Source organism: Hylobates moloch, unplaced genomic scaffold (genome assembly GCF_009828535.3).
Source record: "Hylobates moloch isolate HMO894 unplaced genomic scaffold, HMol_V3 SCAFFOLD_22, whole genome shotgun sequence".
Classification (NCBI taxonomy): domain Eukaryota; kingdom Metazoa; phylum Chordata; class Mammalia; order Primates; family Hylobatidae; genus Hylobates; species Hylobates moloch.
Window position 1 is genome coordinate 7,728,108 of NW_026652297.1, and position 20,909 is coordinate 7,749,016.

The 20,909-nt window shown below is 40.3% G+C and overlaps 1 protein-coding gene and 1 pseudogene across 2 annotated transcripts in view; both read left to right on the plus strand.

The window, feature by feature from the left end:
* Window positions 1–20,909, plus strand: part of PCOLCE2 (procollagen C-endopeptidase enhancer 2) — a 72,759-nt gene that overhangs the window by 48,376 nt on the left and 3,474 nt on the right. For both annotated transcript variants that reach the window (XM_032144069.2, XM_058433369.1), the window contains 3 exons: window positions 3,395–3,531; window positions 12,364–12,518; window positions 18,622–18,705. In XM_032144069.2, the coding sequence (XP_031999960.1) occupies window positions 3,395–3,531; window positions 12,364–12,518; window positions 18,622–18,705 (376 nt within the window). The remainder of the gene's footprint in view (window positions 1–3,394; window positions 3,532–12,363; window positions 12,519–18,621; window positions 18,706–20,909) is intronic.
* On the plus strand, window positions 13,902–15,118 carry LOC116462055 (large ribosomal subunit protein uL2-like; annotated as a pseudogene).

The window sequence follows — 20,909 nt, forward strand, 5'->3', positions numbered from 1 at the left end:
CCCTGCAGTGGATGTTATAAGCAGCAGCGACTAACTGTGGGAAGATAAAAATCCCCAGGTCCATGGACGTTTCAGGTTACCATTTGCTCACATCACAAACCCATCATGTCCTGATAATAGTTATTCTAGTAACTAAATAAAAAAGTGTGGATGCTTTGCCTCAACAAAGCCAACAAAAGCAAGCCACATTATCTCTTCAAAGAACAAGTTGGTCTGCTTTAGGGTGTTTTTGGTTGTCATTTAAAATAAAATATGTGCAGGTTCCCCACAAAAAGCTTTATTCATTGTTCTGAAATAATCAACAGAGAAGGTCGACTTTTCCAGTATTTATTAATTTGTGGTTACATATACAACTTTTTACCCTTTCTGGGAACCAGTTTCACATATTAATTGCAGGAAAGAACTTAGCATAGAAACAGATGAAATCTACTTTGTGGACCTTTAAAGATAACTTTATAAAAATTATTACTATTAGAAACACTATAGACTTTAACCCAAACACTATGAGGTAAACATTATGGTACTGTTTTTTAAAAAAAACTTTTCTAAATTGACCTTTCATATAGCTTGAACAGATACCATTTGTCGTATATTTCTTTTTTTCATAGAAAATTATTTAAGCTAATATACCATGCAAGTTAGTGATTTGAACATATACACATAAATACAGACATAAACACTGACCATAATTCCAAAACTTGGTTTTATTTTTAAGAAGAAATATATGGCCATTTATTTAATAATGGAAGATTTTATAAGTCTGTTGAATGTTTTATAGTTTAAAGTAACTTTAAAAATTGTGTTTCTGAAACGTTTAAACCATTATGTAATTCTTGAAATTGTATTGATCATTTTCTCTGTGACCTTTGTAAATATATTTGACCAAATAATTCCAACTTAATTATACTTGCAGATTACAGTTAAGCATCTCTTTTCCATTGTTCTTCCCTTTGATCATTTAAATGTTAAGTTTGATTTTTATTTTATTAATGTGATTTTTGGCTTCAGTCAATTGAGTTCTTAATCACTGTGTTTGAAATCACTGGCAGTTTCTCAAAGGAGAAAAATATAATGGGAAAATTAAGTCCTAAATAGTTTCTATGCAAGGGAATTATTGTATTGAAGGAATTTTGTTGGAATTTTCTTCTATGAAAGAATTACCTTACCTTCATTTGTTACCACAGTTCTTTTCCTTTATCTTCTTCTTTACTTTTTTTAATCTTCTCTGCAAAAGTTTTTGTGACTAATTTCTTTTTTTTTTTTGAGATGGAGTCTTGCTGTGTCGCCTAGGCTGGAGTGCAGTGGCGCGATCTCGTCTCACTGCAACTTCCACCTCCTGGGTTCGGTCCATTCTCCTGCCTCAGCCTCCTGAGTAGTTGGGACTACAGGCACCCGCCACCGCGCCCGGCTAATTTTTTGTACTTTTAGTGGAGACGGAGTTTCACCGTGTTGGCCAGAATGGTCTCAATTTCCTGACCTCATGATCTGCCTGCCTCGGCCTCCCAAAGTGCTGGGATTACAGGCGTGAGCCACCACGCCCAGCCTTTGTGACTAATTTCTAAGTAGAAAAAGTTCGCCAATTTTTTTAATAACCTGGAAAGCATTTTATTAGTAAGTGGTGAGAAGTCACTGGACCCAAAGAGGAAATATTTTAATACAATTTAAAGCCATGTTAAGTATGAATAAGCATTATTCACCTATCACTGGCACTGACTTTTTAAAAGGTAGTTCAGTATGAAGATGTGTAGCAATTATGTTCAAAGTCAAAATTACGTTTGTGTCCATCTGTGACGCTGTTGCTATTATCATCTTCACCTGGATTACTGTGTTTGAGTCTTCTCTAGCTAATAGGAATTAATGCCCTTTATCTTCCCTGAAGTAGCAGGGAGGGTTCTTGCCCACTTGCTGCCCAGCAAGATTGGGTACCAGCTGTCATAGGTCATAATAAATCCAGTGAGATTTCCTTTCATTCACATGTTGGAAATGTTCTTTTAAACATTTGCTTGTATGGGGAATGATAGATTGCCTATTTAATCAAAATTTCCTATTCACTTGAATAATTTAGGACACTATTATTGGTACTAGTGCAAAAAATTGAGAAATACGAAAAACCTAACACTGACTGTGTAGATCAGTGCTTCTATGCAACCCTGATTAGGCCGTGCACGGTATCACACGTTTCAAACATACTTCAAGAAGACACTGCCATCAATTCCACTTCCCTGAATAACTGGTCCTGAAAATTTGACTTCTTTTCATCTGATAGAAATGTCAGTCTCCTTCCCTCAAAAGGGGAACTTCTCTATCCACTCAGCTCACCCTCCTGCACATATATGCACACACACACTACTACTCCCTGACATACAGTAATATAAGGAGCATCTTAGACAATACTTTTTATTTCTATTAGCTTCTATTAAGGTATATAGCCCTTTTTCCCACTATAACACACATCCAGTTATCCAATTACAATCTTGTTTTTCTCTTTCTTTTTCTCTGCAGCTTTATTGAGGTATAGTTGACAAGTGAAAATTATATATATTTACTGTGTGCAACATTATATTTTGATATATGTATACATTGTGAAATGATTACCACAATCAAAGTAATTAGCATATCCACCTCACCTAGTTATTATTTTGTTTGTGTGTGGAAGGTGGTGTTAACATTTAAGATTTACTCTCGGCTGGGCTTGGTGGCTCATGCCTGTAATCCCAGCACTTTGGGAGGCCAAGGCAGGTGGATGACTTGAGGTCAGGAGTTTGAGAGCAGACTGGCCAACATGCTGAAATCCCGTCTCTACTAAAAATACAAAAATTAGCCGAGTGTGGTGGTGGGCACCTGTAACTCTAGCTACTCAGGAGGGTGAGCCAGGATAATTGCTTGAACCCAGGAGGCAGAGGTTGCAGTGAGCTGAGATCGCACCACTGCACTCCAGCCTGGGCAACAAGAGTGAAACTCTGTCTCAAAAAAAAAAAAATTTACTCTCAGCAATTTTGAAGTTTATTATACGTTGTTATTAACCATAGTTACCATGCTGTACAATAGATCTCCAAAACCAATTATAGTCTTAAAGTAGGTTGCTAGTGTTACATAATGTTCCCATACCTCCATAGCTGTAAGTGAACAGAATTCTTAAGTTGAATATCCTAACTAGAGTTGATCTGAGTTTGAGATGATCTTTTGGAAAGATTACAATTAAAAGCAAAAGAATACCACAGTTTTTTTTTTAACTAAATAAGAAATATGCAACAAAAAGCACTTAAACATAATTTTCCTTTTTTTACAAAGGAAAATCGTAGTATCTTCCAAATCTGGGGAGAGGAAGAATTCCATTTGAGGTTATTCAACAACGCTGTTAATATTTGATACTTCTATTGTGCTTTCTCTAAAGCTCATAGAATTAAAGTTTGAGAAGTTTGATGTGGAGCGAGATAACTACTGCCGATATGATTATGTGGCTGTGTTTAATGGCGGGGAAGTCAATGATGCTAGAAGAATTGGAAAGTATTGTGGTGATAGCCCACCTGCGTAAGTAGCACCTATTTATGTCTTTAATAGTTTTATGGCTCTAAACTTGTTTCTTGTTCAGTTTCCCAATCACATTTGTTTTCTGGAAGATTTTATGTTGTTGTTGTTTTGTTAAATTCTTGGGTCCTCTATTAGTTCTCGCACTGCTATAAAGAAATACCTGAGACTGGGTAATTTATTTAAAAAAAGAGGTTTAATTGGCTCAGGATTCTGCATGCTGTACAGGAAGCATGAGGCTTCTGCTTCTGGGGAGGCCTCAGGAAATGTACAATCATGGTGGAAAGGAAAGAGGGAGCACACACATCACACGGCCAGAGTAGAAGCAAGGTCGGGGGGAGGTGCCACATGCTTTTAAACGACCAGAGAGCAGAGAGCTCACTATCGCCAAGGTGGATGGTGTTAAACCATGAGAAACTGCGCTGAAGATCCAATCATCTCCGCCAAGTATTACATTTGGGCGGGGACACAGATCCAAACCACTACAAATCCCATAACCATGGAGTCAGCACCACCAAAAATGAATAGCCAACCCAGACCGTGAGGCAACATTAACAGGAGTGTCAACAGCCAAACAGAAACAAGTAGAGCTGGTGATACCCCAGGGTCAGATGCAGAGCCAGGTACCTGGATACATCACTGCCCTGTAAGAATGAGATCAAGCATCAGAGTGGAATGGGAAAATTCTGAAAACAAAATAAAATAAAACAAAAACAACCAAGAGGCTTAATACTGGGGATCCAGACAAGGAAACCCAGAAGTTTACGACAAACCCAAATGATTTTACCTTATCAGAGATCTGTCCTGGACTGTTTGAGGCCTTACGCCTCCCCCTCACGTTGCTATCCAAATTTTTGCTAAGTGAACCGTGAAGGCACCGTGTATTTATTCAACAAACATTTATGGAGCCAAGAGTTCTGCTACTTAATAACTGTGACATTGAGCAAGTTACTTAACTCTGCTGTATTCTGGTGCAATATATAACTGTATTTTGGTGCAAGATATTTCATACCTTCGCTTACAACATTAGTAAAAGCAACAGCTGAAATTACTGCAGCTTGCCTTCAAGTCACCATTATGCCAATTTAAATACCCTTTTCTACTCTGTTGCTTAAACATAATTAGATTATATGCATCACTTGATTTTATATGCATTCCTATGATTTTTCATTGACATATTTGAGTTAAAGGAGGATATTTTCTATTCAATTCATTTACATTTACATTGATAATATTAAGAATGTTTTAATACATACAAGATAGTAGTTATAATTTAAGCATAACCATACCCAAATTTGGTTTACAGATGAATATATTGGAGAAGGGCCTATTTCTAAGCTCCTAGATAATTCTTTTCCCATTGCTGCTGTAACAAATTGCCACACATGCAGCGACTTAAAACGGCACAAATGTATTCTCTTACAGTTCTGGAAGCCAGAAGTCTGAAGTCAGTTTCACTGGACTAAAGTCAAGATGTCGGCAGGGCTGTTTCCTTCTGAAAGCTCTGAGAGATAATCTGTTTCCTTGGCTTTTTCCGCTTCTAGAGTCTGCCTGCATGCCTTGGCTTGTAGCCCTCTTCCTTCATTGGCAAAGCGTGTCACTTCAGTCGCTGCTTCTGTCTCCTCTTCTTAGTCAAATCTCCGTCTTATAAGGACACTTGTGGTTACATTTAGGGCCTACCTAGGTAATAAAGGACACTCTCCCCTTCTGAAGAGTCTCACTCACATCTGCAAAGCCCCTTTGCCATATAAAGAAACATATTTACAGGGTCCAGGGATTAGGATGTGGACATTGTTGGGGACTACACACCCTGTTGAAAGCCAACACATTCATCTGTGTCTTCCTTTGGACCTCCTCCTTTTTTCCCTTGAAACTTTCCTCCATTTATTAACCCTCCTCTTTTTCTTCGTGTTTATCCTCTACCTCCCTTTTTATTCCTTCCCCATAGCCTATAAACCTAAGTTCTCCCAAATTAGAAAAAAAAAAAGTTATAAACTCTGTTGACTCTGTCCTGCTCTAACTTTTCTTCCATGTCTCTCCTCTTCATACCCAAATACCTTTAAAAAGTAATTTCAAGCTTCATTTTCTAGCAATATGCAAGATAAGATATCCTTAAAAACTTTATAGAATAAACACTAAACAACATTCCTAAAGTTTAAGAAAAAAGTTTGAAAGCATCGCTGAGTTGTCAAAAAATAAGAGAAGTCATCAGAGGTCAAAAGTAGTAAGAAGCCCAAAGCCAGAGAGAGAAGCACATGCTGAAGGTGGCAGCTCCCTTGGGGCATGTGCCAGTTCCTGGAGGCCTAGCACTTCATTCTAACAGACCGTGCTTGCAGACAAGAGACAAAGCTCAGGGTCCAGGCCAGGGGGGTTGGAGCAAAGACCACTGCATGTATAGAAAAGGGACCCAGAGAAGGTGACACCAATATAAATAAGCTAACTTTCTCCCTTCCCTAAGGGAGATAGTAAGGAAAACTGGCTGGTTTTGCCTTGGCTTTTGGTGAAGGAAAGGATAGTCTCCGATGAGAATTTCTAACCAAAAACCAGCCAACATTTGGGGTTAGAATTTACACTACCTGACTGTCCCCAAAAAAACAGGTCAAGAATTTAGTTTAAAGCTTCCAAGTTGATAATGCCCGCAGGAGCTGACAGATGGAAACACAAATCTCTGGAAGAATGCATCTGAACTTAAGCTTCAGAATCCTTATGAAGTTTCAAGGAACATAAGCTCCCAATCAAAAAATCACAAAACTGAAAGGAAAGCCAAGATAAACAGAGTCAGTAGAAACAAACAGTATAATCAGACCCATAGAGGTTATATATCTTAAAATTACTAGATGCAGAATGTAAAATCAGTATGCTTAAAGAAATTCGTTCAGTAGCCTACAAAGTGCGGGCCATTGAAAGTATGACTAAGAAACAAGAATCTTTCAGAAATGATCGAACAGATTTAACAAGGAACCAAATAGAATTCCCAGAACTCAGACGTAATAATTTAAAACAAGAAACTTAGTACATGTGTCAAATAGCTGATAAGACAGTTACAGAAAGAATTAGGGAATTGAGAAATGTAAGTCTTGAATGAATTCAGACTAGAGATTCTGAAGGAAATCTGATAATATTATTTACCAGCAGACCCTCACTGCATCCTCATGTACCGGATGCAGAAAGATAATGATCACAGAATAAAGGACTGACATGCAAAAGGAAGCATTCCAAAGAACAGTTGAGCATAGAGTGAAGATAATAACTTTATAATATGCTAAAGAAAATGTTGATGTTAAATTTGGAATGACCTCTGAGAAAAGTAGAAATAAAGTCTTTAACTTGCAAAACAGTGGAAGGAAACATGAAGTGACAAAAAATTCAGTGCAATTGATATCAGGAAAAAATCAATTTTAGGCAGAAAGCATTACCAGAAATAGTTGCTATATAAATGATAAATGATGCAATTTATCAGGCAGATGTAATAATTGTAAAATTGTAAACTTGTACGTAAGATTATCTGAAGCAAAAAAATTAAAAAATTAAAGGCAGATCTACAAAGTTCGTTATTATAGTAGAGATTTTTAACACATCTCTTTCAATAATTAACAGTTAATGAGAGAAAGATGGGAAATTAGGAGGTAGAAGATTTGAAAAACAATGAACAGGCTTGGTCTAATAGACAAATAGAGAACACTACATCCAGCAACTGGAGAAACTCTATTTTTTTTTCCAAGCAAAAATGGACACAGGAGAAAGAAAAAGCCATATTTACCAAATGATCACTAAAGGAATTTAATCAGTAATTAAAGGTTTTCCTGTCAAGGAAGGAAAAGTTCTGACAGATATTTGAGGTACAGACATTTCTAATACTGCACAGAATCTTCCAGAGAAAAATAGGGATTGTTCCACAACTAATTTTATAAAGCTAATATGAACCTGACACAAAAACAAGGTAAGGACAGTACAAGAAAATAATATTAGAGACCAATCTCATTTATCAGTATGATAAAAAAGAAACCTCGAAACAAAAAACTTGGCAAGCCAAATTTAGCAATGTATAAAGAACTACTCTATGACCAGGAATTCAAGGTTGGTTTGAATTTAGAAACTTTATTAATTTAACTTTATACCTTACCAGATCAAAGTGTGACTTGTGGACTTCTGTTATTTAATGGAAAAATCATTTTATTCAGAAATATCTTTTCTTAGATAGCTTGAACTTAAAAGTTTATATTTAAAAAAATTATTTTAAAAGCAATAAAAATATTGCTCAGGAATAAGTATAAAAATGTGCATTAATAGAGAAAATTATAAAACCTTGCTAAAATATATTTTAAAAGAGCTAAATAAATGGAGCTATATACAATGCTCGTGAATAGGAAGACTCAATATCATTTAAAAATATTAAAACTGGTTTTCCATTAAGCCTAGCAGTCTAATTCTAAAATGTGCATGGGGTTGCAAGGGGATAGGAAGAAGGGGGCAAAAGTAAGACAGTTCTGAAGGAGAAGAACCTGGCAGGAAGACTTGCTTTACCACGTATGGAACGTTATCAGAAAGCTGTTGTAATTAAGACAGTGTGGTTTTAAAAGAGTGATGGGTAGATGGCTAATTAAACAACAAGGAGAGGCCAGAAACATATCCACTTGTATCTGCAGATTGGGCCTGTCACAGAGAACCATCAGTCAGCAGGAAAAGGATGGCCTCATTGAAAAATGGGGCGTAGACTATTTTTATTCATATGGAAAAATGAAATTATATTCATAGCTAATATCACACAAAAAATCAATGACAGATGGATTAGAAACTTAAATGAGAAACTTAGATGAGAATTTCTGTTCATCAGAATATACCTGAGAGGGAAAAGAAAAGGCACAAATGGAAACATATTTATAACATATATTTGACAAAGGCCTAGGTTCCAGAATGTATTAAGAAATCCTAAAAATAAGGAAAAGATAACCACCCAGTAGGAAAAAAAAGGGGGTAAAAGACATGAAAAGGCATTCCCAAAAGAAGAAAGCTGCATAGTGAAAAACCTTTGAAAGGTGTGTGAATTGGTATGACCACTTTTGCACTGCAAGACATATACAAGAACGTTCTCAGCAATATGGGTTGTGGGAGAGAGTAAATAGCCCAATGTTTATCAACAAGAGAAGTCTTAAATTGTGTTATAGTGCACACTGTAAAGCAATGAAAACAGTGGATGAATCTCATAATGTTGAGGGTTAAAAAAAAAAAAAAAAGGCTGAGCGTGGTGGCTCATGCCTGTAATCCCAGCACTTTGGGAGCCCGAGGCAGGTGGATCATTTGAGCTCAGGAGTTCGAGACCAGCCTGGGCAACATGGTAAAATCCTATCTCTAAAAATACAAAACAATTAATGTCGCCTGCTAGTGCATGTCTGCCTTAATCCCTGCTACTTGGGAGGCTGAGGTGGGAGGTTCCCTTGAACCCAGAAGATGGAAGTTGCAGTGAGCCAAGACCATGCCACTGCACTCCAGCCTGGGTGACAGAGTAAGACCTTGTCTCAAAAACATAAAACAAAAAAGAAAAGAAAAATGCACACCATACCCTTACATTTATGACGTTTAAAAACATGTAGACCTATACAATATATCGCATAGTGATGCATATGTGTGTGATAAACCTATAGCTAAAAACAAAAAAATGATCAGCACAAAATTCAGGGTAGTGGCTGCCTCCATGAGGGTGGAGGAGGGGCAGCCCCGGTGGCGGCTCTTGAGCATCACTCATTTACCAGGGGTTTGACTGGAAGAGCTTGGCTGCCAGCTCACCGACTAACACTTTTATCCAAAGGAATATTTTTCATAGTCAGAATACTTCTGGGTTAGAGCAGTGGAGAAAATGAGAAAACCTGTTTGGGGAGCTTTTCCCTGTTAAAAAGTGAGGAGCACTGGGGATAGGTAGACAGCACCCCATCATACTTGGTTTGATTCAGTGTAGATCAATGCCATTGAATTCTGTTCAGAAACATTGATTCCTCCCTGGCTATGTGCTGGGCACCTGGAATACAAAGATAAAACTGCAAAGAAAAGTACTGGGAGGGAACAAAATAAGGCAGATAAGTAAATTGGCTAATGAATGTCCTGGGTGGGTTTCTGAGTTCTTTGGCCCAGTCTGGACAAGTGATCAGGGAAAGCTTTTGAAAGGAGATTGTGCCTCTCGAAGACGGGTCTTGAAGGAAGAGTTGGAGTTAGAGACAGCAGGGAGGACAAGCTCATCCCAAGCAGAGGTAACTCCATTAATAAAGATACACAGGAGAGATGTGTGTGATTTCTGCAGCGAAAACCTTGAGTTGGGGCCTCTATACAGATGAGGCACGAGGGTTGAGTTGGCTTCCGTGTGCTGCAGAGATGGTAACGCCCAACTGAATTGAGGCCAGGAGTGACAGGACCAGAGGCTCTGGAACCCCCGTCCTAGACAAGGTGAGCAGGGAGCCTAGTTCGGAGACGGTTGCAATGGTCCAGGTAAAGTCGAGGAGGTGGAGAAGGGTGGTAGAAATGAAGAGGAGGGTGTGGATCAAGAAATACTTAGGAGGCAAAAATGGCAGGACATCGTGTTTGGTTGGCTGTAGTGACTGAAGGACAGGAAGACTATGGAATGATAACTAGAGACAGCTAACAGTACCTGGCTCTATACCACATGAAACAGCATCTCAGTCCATTCTTGGGATTTGCCAATGCAGAGTGGATCTAAGTGAAATTTCCTCTTGTCTACCTAGTGATTTATAACAATTTGCAGATGTAACATGGCCCCCAGTATATTTGTGGCACTGTGATTCTGTCACATTTATCCTAAAGCTCAGTTGCAGCAGAACAAAAATATGTCTTTGTTCCTAAAATACTCTTCCTTGAGAAAATTTAGTTTCCAATATAGTACCTCCAAGGTTAATTCATAGAAAGGCAGTGAATGATCATATAATTATAACATCATGTCTAGAAGGCTGACCTGATTGAGTCTTTCCTTTGCTGCTTATAAGTGCTTTTTTTGTAATTTTATCGTTTAAACAAAATTAACATGCTTTATTTGTAATTGTAGGTGAGAATTGTGTTTAGTGCATTGTTTTTATTTATTTAATGGGAGTGCTTTACAAAAGCATGATAGAATATTTTCATGAAAGGCTTGAATCTCAGAAGCGTTATTTAAATAACCTGATCACTTTTGTGGCTGGAAGTGTCTTAGTCCGTTTTGTGTTGCCTATAACAGAATACCTGAAACTGAGTAATTTATAAAGAAAAAGAATTTCTTATAGTTACGGAGGCTGAAAAGTCCAAGGTCAAGGGACCACATCTAGGGAGAGCCTTCTTGCTGGTGGGAACTCTCTGCAAAGTCCCCACGTAGCACAGGGCATCACATGGCAAGGGGAGCAGAGCATGCTAACTCAGGTCTCTCGTCTTATAAAGCCATCAGTCCTACTCCTGTGATTACCCATTAATCCATTAACCCACTTATCCATTAATCTATGAATGGATGAATCCATTCTTGAGGGCAGAGCCCTCATGACCCAGTCACCTCTTAAAGGTTCCATTTCTCAATACTGCCCCACTGGGCATTAAATTTCAACATGAGTTTTGGAGGGGATAAATATTCAACCCATAGTAAAGTATAAATGTAGATCACAAAGCTCACTTTTTGATTCATCTCATCCCCTGGCTCAGAAGGTTATATTCAGGATGGAAAAGATCACGCAGTTTTTCTAACTGGTTGGGTCAGGTAGATCTACCCTCTCTGCCACCCAACCCCACTCAGCACAGCTGACAGTGGGGGGGGGGGGGGGGGGGAAGAGGTGCCTTATTATTTGCTGTCCACGATGTGTAAGAAGTGATTGGCTGAGAAGATGTCTCAAAAAGGTGTTCAGTCAAACCACTGGTTAATTCATTTAAATAACTTGTTAGATTTTTTTCTACTTGTGAATTAGTTTTTAAACAGAATCAGACAGCATTTTTTGACCACTGTGTAAATAACAATAGCAAAATTTAAATGAAACTGTCTTGTGTAATATAGTAATCCCCTAAGATTTTAGAGAGCTTTTGAGCCTCACTTATCATCTCCCCTAAATCTTTAGTGCCAGCTAACCAGGAAGCTCCTAAAATTAGAGCTCTTAATCAGTGATGCCGTTCATGAACACCAAAACAGATTCATCACTTTCTTTTTTTTCCTTTACAGCATTTTGCTAATGGAGATTATAATAGAAATGTTTCTATTTCAGGCATACTGAAGAACTGCCATTGAAAATGAAATGGAAGTCCTTTGCATGGCTTTCTTAGCCCAGAGTGAATAGAAAAGATAATCAGTCCACAGAGATAATCCCTCTGGCTGCATCTTTACAGGGTGTGGGAATTTGTTCACCAGATTTGTCCATTTTGTGCTCTGTAGCCAACATGGCAAACCCAGGCCAGCTTGAACGCAAGATTCTCAATCATGAGGTGCTTTTTGAAAACCAGCCATGTCCCAACGTCTGCCACAGTCTCTAGAGTTATCTGGTCCTGGGTTCAAGTTCTGACTCTCCCAACATAATAGCTATAGGGCCTTCAGTAAATCACTTGAACTCTGTGAACTTCAGTTGCCTATTCCATAAAAAAAGAGATAAAAATAGGGTTATTGTGAAGGTGGAATGTGACAATTCACATAAAGCACAGTGCCTAGCTGAGCAAACACTCGGTAAATGTTAGCTATTAGAATTGGTATTTTTAAACGTTTTAACTTTTAAGTTTAAACAACTGGTCATCTATTGTCAGAAGTTAATGGAAAACTAGAAAATTTTACATTTTCAGAGAGGCACCACTTTTAAGTATTTATAAAAAAACACGTTTTTCTTTTTTTAGGCCAATTGTATCTGAGAGAAATGAACTTCTTATTCAGTTTTTATCAGACTTAAGTTTAACTGCAGATGGGTTTATTGGTCACTACAAATTCAGGCCAAAAAAACTACCTACAACTACAGCACAGCCTGTCACCACCACATTCCCTGTAACCACGGGTAAGTTTTCCTGTTTGGAAGTTTGTGCAAAAACTTTAGGAGTATAAGAAGAATTCTTTTAAAGTAGAAAAAAAATAAGAGGAAGATACTTGAAATTAAAGTTAAATAGGATGAAAGCTTTGGTAACAGAATAATATGACTGCATTAATGAAAGAAAGGTATAGGGTGTAAGAATGCTTATAAGCTAATAGTTTTTAAATATCAGGTAAGAAAATTATGACCATTGAACAATGACTAGGAAGCCTATTAGAAGCACAGATCATTCTAAGCCTAAGTTTCTGTTTCTGGAACTGACAAAATTGTCGTTTGCTTTTTATTACATAGAATAGTGATATTTTAGGTTGAAGTTCTAGGGCCTTGCTATCTGCGTTTTCATATTCTGCCAATGTTTGTTTTTGGTTTTTTGTTTTTTTTTTTCTTCTCAGTGAAATGTCATATAAAATGTTTATTTATTTATTTATTTATTTATTTTCAAATCGGAGTAAATTAAACAACAGTATTCAACGAAGTACAGAGGCTGGTTGGGAAACTGGCCTGGGGGCTGAGGCATGTATGTAGGGAGTGGAGAGGCAGGGTCTCTGTAGCTAGTACCCGGCCTATCAGCTCCACCCCCTGGGATTTCAGGCCTCAGATCTAAAAATCCAAACCCAGGGAGGAGGGGGAAAATCGGGAAGGAAAGACTGAAGGTTAAGATGTAAAATAGGCTGAAATAAGCCCAGCTTTATTGCCCACATTTTCCATGTACACCCAGGCTGGGGCTGAGTACAGGCAGGCACCTCTGGGTCTGACGTTTCCTTGCACTCTGCAAGTGTGCCACTGTGTGGTGTGGACGTGTACTGCCTCGTGTAACTGCTGTATTTCTCCAGCTCAGCTCAATAAGCCTTGGTGTCCATGTTCTTTCCAGTGAATTATCTGGTCACACCCATTGAGTTAGTGGTTCCCTTGCTTTTATCTCCATCCTCAGCTTTCTCTGAAGTCGTAAGCATGGATTTGTCATTCTCTCCTGGACACGATGTGACTGTAGCTATTTAAATGAAAGCGTATACAAACTTGTTTTTATCACACTATTTTCTGCCTCAAACCTACTTCTCCACCTATTTTCCCAAGCACGTCCACAGCATCAGTAGCCTCACTCATAGGGTCATCTTTGATATCCTCTATCTTTTCTCCTGACCGCATGCCCTACCCCGCTCCCACCGCACTGAGTAGACCATGTTGTTCTCCCATTAAATTTGTAGTCTACAGCTGTGCTATCCAATATGGCAGCCGCTGTGAGCACTTAAAATGTGGCTAATGATATTGAGGAACTGAACTTTTAATTTAATTTTAATGAATTTAAAATTGAAAAGCTTCATGTGACTAGTGACTACCACATTGGACCACATGGGAGCCCAAACCCCTTCCCGTGGTATGTCAGACCCTTACACTTTGTCCCCAGCCTCTCTTTCTAGTTTCGTCTTCAGGCCTTGCAAACTCTCTCCTATGCTCTAAGTATTTTTGTGTTTATCCTATTGTGGGGGAAGCTGTTGATGGGTTTAAGCAAAGTTCAGGATTAGTTTCACATTTTACAAAGATCACTGTGGCCACTGTCAGGTGAATGAATTGTAGAAATCCAAGGGGTCACCAGAGTCTCGTGCTGGTCCAGGTGAACTGTGCTATGGCACAATTTCAGAGAGAGTCAAGAGATGAGAGAGAAACAGTGAAAGGCCTTGGTGATTCATTGGACTAGGGAGGTCAGGGAGGTGTCAGGAATGCCTCCCAGGTCCCGGGCTTGCACAGCTTGGGGGATACTGCCACTGTTCACAGATGTGGAGAACTGGATTCGGAGGTGGATTTAAAAATTAGGCTGTGGCCTTGTTGGGTTTGAGGTGTCTGTGAGATTTTCCAGTGGATATGCCATGCGTAGGGGTACACGGGTCCCCAGACTAAAAGAGAGATTTAAGCCAGATTTAAATTTAAGAGTCACCCATCAGCCCCAACCCGGGCCACAGCGCGCCCCTCCCCAAGGAGGTCTTCCGGGATCCGTACTGGTTTAAGAAGCGGATGGAGCTTTTCATTGCTGCCGAGGGCATTCATACTGGCCAGTTTGTGTATTGCGGCAAGAAGGCCCAGCTCAACGTTGGCAGTGTGCTCCCTGTGGGCACCATGCCTGAGGGTATGATCGTGGGCTGCCTGGAGGAGAAACCTGGAGGCCGTAGCAAGCTGTCCTGGGCATCAGGGAACTATGCCACTGCTATCTCCCACAACCCTGAGACCAAGAAGACCCGTGTGAAGCTGCCCTCTGGCTCCAAGAAGATTATCTCCTCAGCCAACAGAGCTGTGGTTGGTGTGGTGGCTGGAGGTGGCCGTACTGACAAACCCATCTTGAAGGCTTGCCAAGCCTACCACAAATATAAGGCAAAGAGGAACTGGTGGCCACGAGTATGGGATGTGGCCATGAACCCTATGGAGCATCCTTTTGGAGGTGGCAACCACCAGCACATCGGCATCCCCTCCACCATCTCAGAGATGACCCTGCTGGCTGCAAAATGGGTCTCATTGCTGCCTGCCAGATTGGACGTCTCTGGGGAACCAAGAGTGTGCAGGAGAAAGAAAACTAGTGCTCAGGGGCTCAATAAAGTTTGTCTTTATGCCAAAAAAAAATTAAGAGTCACCAATGTATAGATAGTTGAAACAATGATCAAGAATGAGATGACCTAGAGAGAGATTGAGGGCAGGAGGAGGAGAGGCGCTGAGATTAACCCTCTAGAAACTTCCATCTTTTTGAAGAGAAGGTTACACTGGCAAAGGTGACTGAAAAGGAGTGGCGAGGGAGGAGGGAGGAGAACTGGGAGGATGTGTGGTGAAAGCCATGGAAGGGAATGTTTCAAAAGGGAGTGGTAAGTGAGTCAAGTGTTGATGAGACTTCCAATAAGGGAGGACTACAATGTTTCCGTTTGGTTTCATGACATGGAGTCTAGCGGAGATGCCAGCACAATCTGTGTAAGTGGCTTTGTGCCACCGGCAGAACCCGGACAGTGTGCTGAGGGGAGTGTGGAACATGGCAAATTGAGATAATTTCAGTAGCTCATTCCCCAAGTTTGGCCTTAAAGAAGAAGAAGAGGCTTTGAGAGTCTTGAACCTGCTTATGTTGATGGGAGTAACTAGCAAAGAAGAAGGCAATGGTAGACAGAAGGAATAAACTGAGAAGGAAAGTTTCTATAAAGGTGAGAGGGGCTGGCTCCAGAGGACTCAGAAGGCATGACTCCAGGTCGGAGGGGGTGACCCCTCTCTCAGAGGAGGAAAAGAAGAGAGATGGTATAAAGATGACTTGGAGGTTTGGTAGGGATCTTGAGAACATTTTCTGCTATGCTTGTCTTCTTCCTAGAAAATAGGCAGGGTCGGCTAGGCGCAGTGGCTTACGCCTGTAATCCCAGCACTTTGGGAGGCTGAGGCGGGCGGATCACGAGGTCAGGAGATCGAGACCATCCTGGCTAACACGGTGAAACCCGTCTCTACTAAAAAAATACAAAAAAATTAGCCGGGTGTGGTGATGGGCGCCTGTAGTCCCAGCTACTCGGGAGGCTGAGGCAGGAGAATGGCGTGGATCCAGGAGGCGGAGTTTGCGGTGAGCTGAGATTGCGCCACTGCACTCCAGCCTGGGCGACAGAGTGAGACTCTGTCTCAAAAAGAAAAAAAAAAAAGGCAGGGTCACCTCTGAGAGGGAGAAGGGAGTGGCAGCACGGGAGGTTAGGAGAATGAGAAAGAATTTGAAAAACAGCTGTAGAAATTGGAGAGTAGGCTGAACTCCAGCCTGTCGCTCTGCTGAAGGCCCATTTGTGTACTCAGTTGTCTGAGGGCAGGCACAGGAAAAACAGATTTCTCTGCAGATTCATACAGAGCTGAAGGGCAGAGGGGAAGGGACCTTAAGGCATTGTGTAGAAAATGATTGAAATAATGGACCATGGAAATGAAATAGAATTGCTAAGACAGGCCAGGGTTGATTGGTTGGGAAAAATGAGAGCAGCCAATATATTGAACCATCAAAATGGAAGAAAACATAGTCGTAGAGTGATTAAATAAATAAGCTTGGAGGGGAGAACGCTGTCCTGGATGCCAGCAGGTCTAAATTTGACAGACTAGCAATGAACAGCCATAGCATGAAGACATCCGAGCTCGGAACTGAGTGTCTAGGAAAGTCCCTGGTGAAGATGAGGCCACGGGACTGTGGGATCAGGCATGGGAGGGTGGACCCACAGAAGCGATCGCGGTAACACAGCCAGGGAGGGCCGAGAACCGGGACCAGCTTTGTGAGTGAAGGGCAAGGAGACAGATGACAGTTAAGATGAGGAGGGGAAGGAGAGAGCCAGTGACTTGCAGGCCAGACAGCAGGCCTCACCAAAGCAGGAGAAGGGCATGTGGGACACCCACCCCACTTCCAGACCGGCCTTCTGAGGCTGAGAAGCAGCGGGTTCCCAATGCACCCGGGAAAGGGCGCTCACCATCAGGAGACACCACAACTTTGTGACTCAGTTAACTGACTACATTTAATTCCGTAAATTTACAGCTGAAGTGAGGTTCCCAACTTCTGAAACAATGGTATGTCTCTCCCTTCCAAACATCTTGTGAGCTCTTTCTCTCTCTCCCTTTTTTAAAAATGCATATTTAAGCTATTATGTGTATTTTAACATTAAATTACATTTGTTTTAATATGAACATATATGAGCATAATATGAACATAAAAAGAATCTGCTTCAGATTCTTTTTGGAGTTAAGTAGGGGGTACACATTAAGAGTACATAAATAAATAGGCTGGGCGCGGTGGCTTACACCTGTAATCCCAGCACTTTAGGAGGCCAAGACAGGCAAATCACCTGAGGTCAGGAGTTTGAGACCAGCCTGGCCAACATGGCAAAACCAAGTCTCTACTAAAAATACAAAAATTGGCCAAGCATCTGTAGCCCCAGCTACTCAGGAGGCTGAGGCAGGAGAGTTGCTTGAACCTGGGAGGCGGAGCTTGCAGTGAGCCAAGATCACACCATTGTACTCCAGCCTGGGCGACAGAACGAGAGACTCCGTCTCAAACATAAATAAATAAATAGGTAAGTAATAAATTAACAGAGGAGTTGGTAGGGCCTGTTGGAAGAGCAATATTACAATTGTGGATATTCACCCAACAAGGGCAATTCTGTTACCGTGGTTCTGTTTAGTTCTTCCTAGCGTATTGTCACACAGAAACAAATAATTAGCAAGTATTTCGGAAACATTTTTAAGATGATTATGAGGATGAACTATTTTCACATTGTTAACCCAGGGTTTGTCTACCTCAGCACTATTTATATTTTGGGCCAGATCCTTCTGTGTTGCGGGGACTGTCCTTTTTCCTGTCGGATGTCAGCGGTGTCTCGGCATCTACCCACTAGATGCTAGCAGCACCCTCTCGTTGTGATAACCAGAAATGTTTCTAGATATTGCCAGATGCCTGCTGGGGGCAACGTCACCCGTACTTAAGAACTGCTGTGTTTTGTCTATTTGGTTTACTTTTAAATTTGTCTGCTTCTTAGTTCTTAAGATCCTTATAGCCAGTGCCAGGCTCAAAATAAATATTTAGTGATTGGTTGCATCTAATTACAGATGTAACACGCTTTACACATGAGCAGTATTTCTAAAAACCTATACTAATGTTTAGGCAATTGCATATTTTAAGGATGTTCTCAAGGGAACACCCTATGATTCCTTTTGTAAAGTGAGGGATTAACCTACATTCTGTGAGTTCCAATTTGTTGTTCTGGGTTTTTCTAAACAGGGCACACACTCAAGAGTATGTCTGTATTTTCTTATAGTGTTCGTTTTATACAAAGGAAGAAGAGAACAGGGTTAAATTTGTGCTATCTTTGATCTCAGGTTTAAAATTCAGTAGAGGGTATTGAGTTGCCCTGGTGAGATTAGAGCAGTAGTGGGTAGCATGGAGAATTTATTTTGCATGGTTTTAAATTTTTTCTTTGTAGTGATACATTGGTGGCTCAGGGAAATAAATGATAATTTTAAATGGGTAGATTCAGAAGTAAAGACCAATTATGCTTGAATTCATTTTTCCTGCAACTTATGTCTTCTTTGAATTAAGGTTTAAAACCCACCGTGGCCTTGTGTCAACAAAAGTGTAGACGGACGGGGACTCTGGAGGGCAATTATTGTTCAAGTGACTTTGGTAAGAAATAAAAGCCAGTCTTTTTCTCTTTAACCAGAAACTTGAGGCTGCATGCTTAATCTCAAAGGAATTCCTATGAATTTATGGTGAAGGGTCAGTAACGCTGCCCATTTACCCAAGAAAATACTTGCCTATACACCAGAATGGTCAAATTGTTAGATTTCACAACTGAGAAAAATATAGATTTAGAAAATATACTTTTTTCATATAAACTTAGTAATTTGACTCGGTACATGGTACTGCCACACTGTGTATTCTGGCTGACTATTCCTGCAAAAAACCTATATGCTTTTTTCCTTATATATTTTTCATATACAGAGTATTTTTTCACACATCTGTAACTCAACTTAAGTAAATTAGAAACATACCCAAGCTTATATTCAGAAGCTGGCCTCTCTCAGAAGAAATTCAAGTATTTCCCCTGTACTGCCTTTCCAAAGCACTGAAGCAAAAGTTGGAAATCTGGAGTCCATTTGGAAACTCTTACAAACTGGAACCTGAGGAGGTGTTCTTTAATGATTTAGAATTTTTAAGAGCTTTTTCCAATGGAAAAATTGAACCATCTATGATAGCTACTTAAGAGCAAAAGATACAACATTTTATCTTGGTTATTTTTTCAGTGGCTTAAAAGAAACATTTAAGACAAATCTGATCAGGAAGAGCAAGTTGCTATGGCCTAAATACGTTTCCCCAAACCAAACTTCCCCAGAGAGGCTCTGCTTGCTTTTTCTGTGCCTTGAAGTGACTTCTGTAGTCCAGACGAGCTGTATTGTAGTGAAGGTGTGAAGACACTGAAGACTCTGGGACCCGAAACCTTACTAGAGTTCACATGCTGAAATTCAAATAACTGGCATAAAAGTGAAAACACCACCACATGTAATTGCTACCACATCCAGTTTACTCTTCTGTAGGAGGTGCTTCAGGAAGCCTCCCTCCCTGTGTCTTGGGAGCCACTGATTTCACTTGACTATACACTGAATTTTGCAGTGAACGCTCATCACGCAGGATCAAAGTAAAGCATCATAGGAATTCTGATTTTATGAACATTGCACACTGCCTAAGCAGTGAGTGTTCACTTTATGCTGAAGGAGTCAGATTAACCAAGTCCAAAACTTGATTTATTCCATTAATGTGACCACTTACATGGCAAAATGACCAAAACTATCATCAGTCACTGGTTCTCAACCAGGGCTGATAATGCTCCCCTAGGGAGTGGTAGAGATGTTAGATTACTGCATTTTTTTTGGTTGTCACAATAACTAGGAACTGCTACTGATTTTTCTAGGAAGGACAAGGCTGATAAAAAATGTATTCAGCCCGGGTTCAGTGGCTCACACCTGTAATCCCAGTACTTTGGAGGCCAAGGCAGGTGGATCACCTGAGGTTGGGAGTTCGAGACCAGCCTGACCAACATGGAGAAACCCCGTCTCTACTAAAAATACAAAATTAGCTGGGTGTGGTGGCACATGCCTGTAATCCCAGCTACTTGGGAGGCTGAGGCAGGAGAATCGCTTGAACCTGGGAGGTGGAGGTTGCAGTGAGCTGAGATTGTGCCATTGCACTCCAGCCTGGGCAACAAGAGCGAAACTCCATCTCATAAGACAACAATAACAACAAAAAAAACATACACACAAAAAACTGTATTCAGTGCAAGTCCTACACCACAAGGAACTGTCCTTGCTCAAGCCCCCAGAATGCCAGACGCACCCCCGTGAGAAAGACGGCATCTTTCCTTCTGTGGCTTTAGAGAGACTCTTTTTCTCGGAGTGTCATAATGGAAAAAACGGGATTACATAATGAAAATCAACTGATTTTTACTAGAGGTTTTTTTTTTTTTTAAGAAAAAAAAAAAGTTTAAGTTAATACCTCAGTTCTATATTTCAGCTTGTTAAATGAGATAAACAGAGTGGATAAGAGAATATGAAAGACCATAGAAGACAGAGCTTTACTGATAATTAGACAGAGGTGAGGACCCAGGGAACGAACAAGAGTTCAAGAAGAAAGGACAGCTGCAGAGAAGGGTGAGGAGAGACACAGGAAGGTGGCTACACACCCACACCGACACAAAGACTCACATCTTAGTGGCCCAAACCCCCATCACGCAGTCTTTTAGCATGGTATCGGCTCTGAAGATACAAGATCTTTTTGAGTATTCACAGGTAGAGCCTCATAAGCCAGACTATCCCCTATCTGACAATCAATCC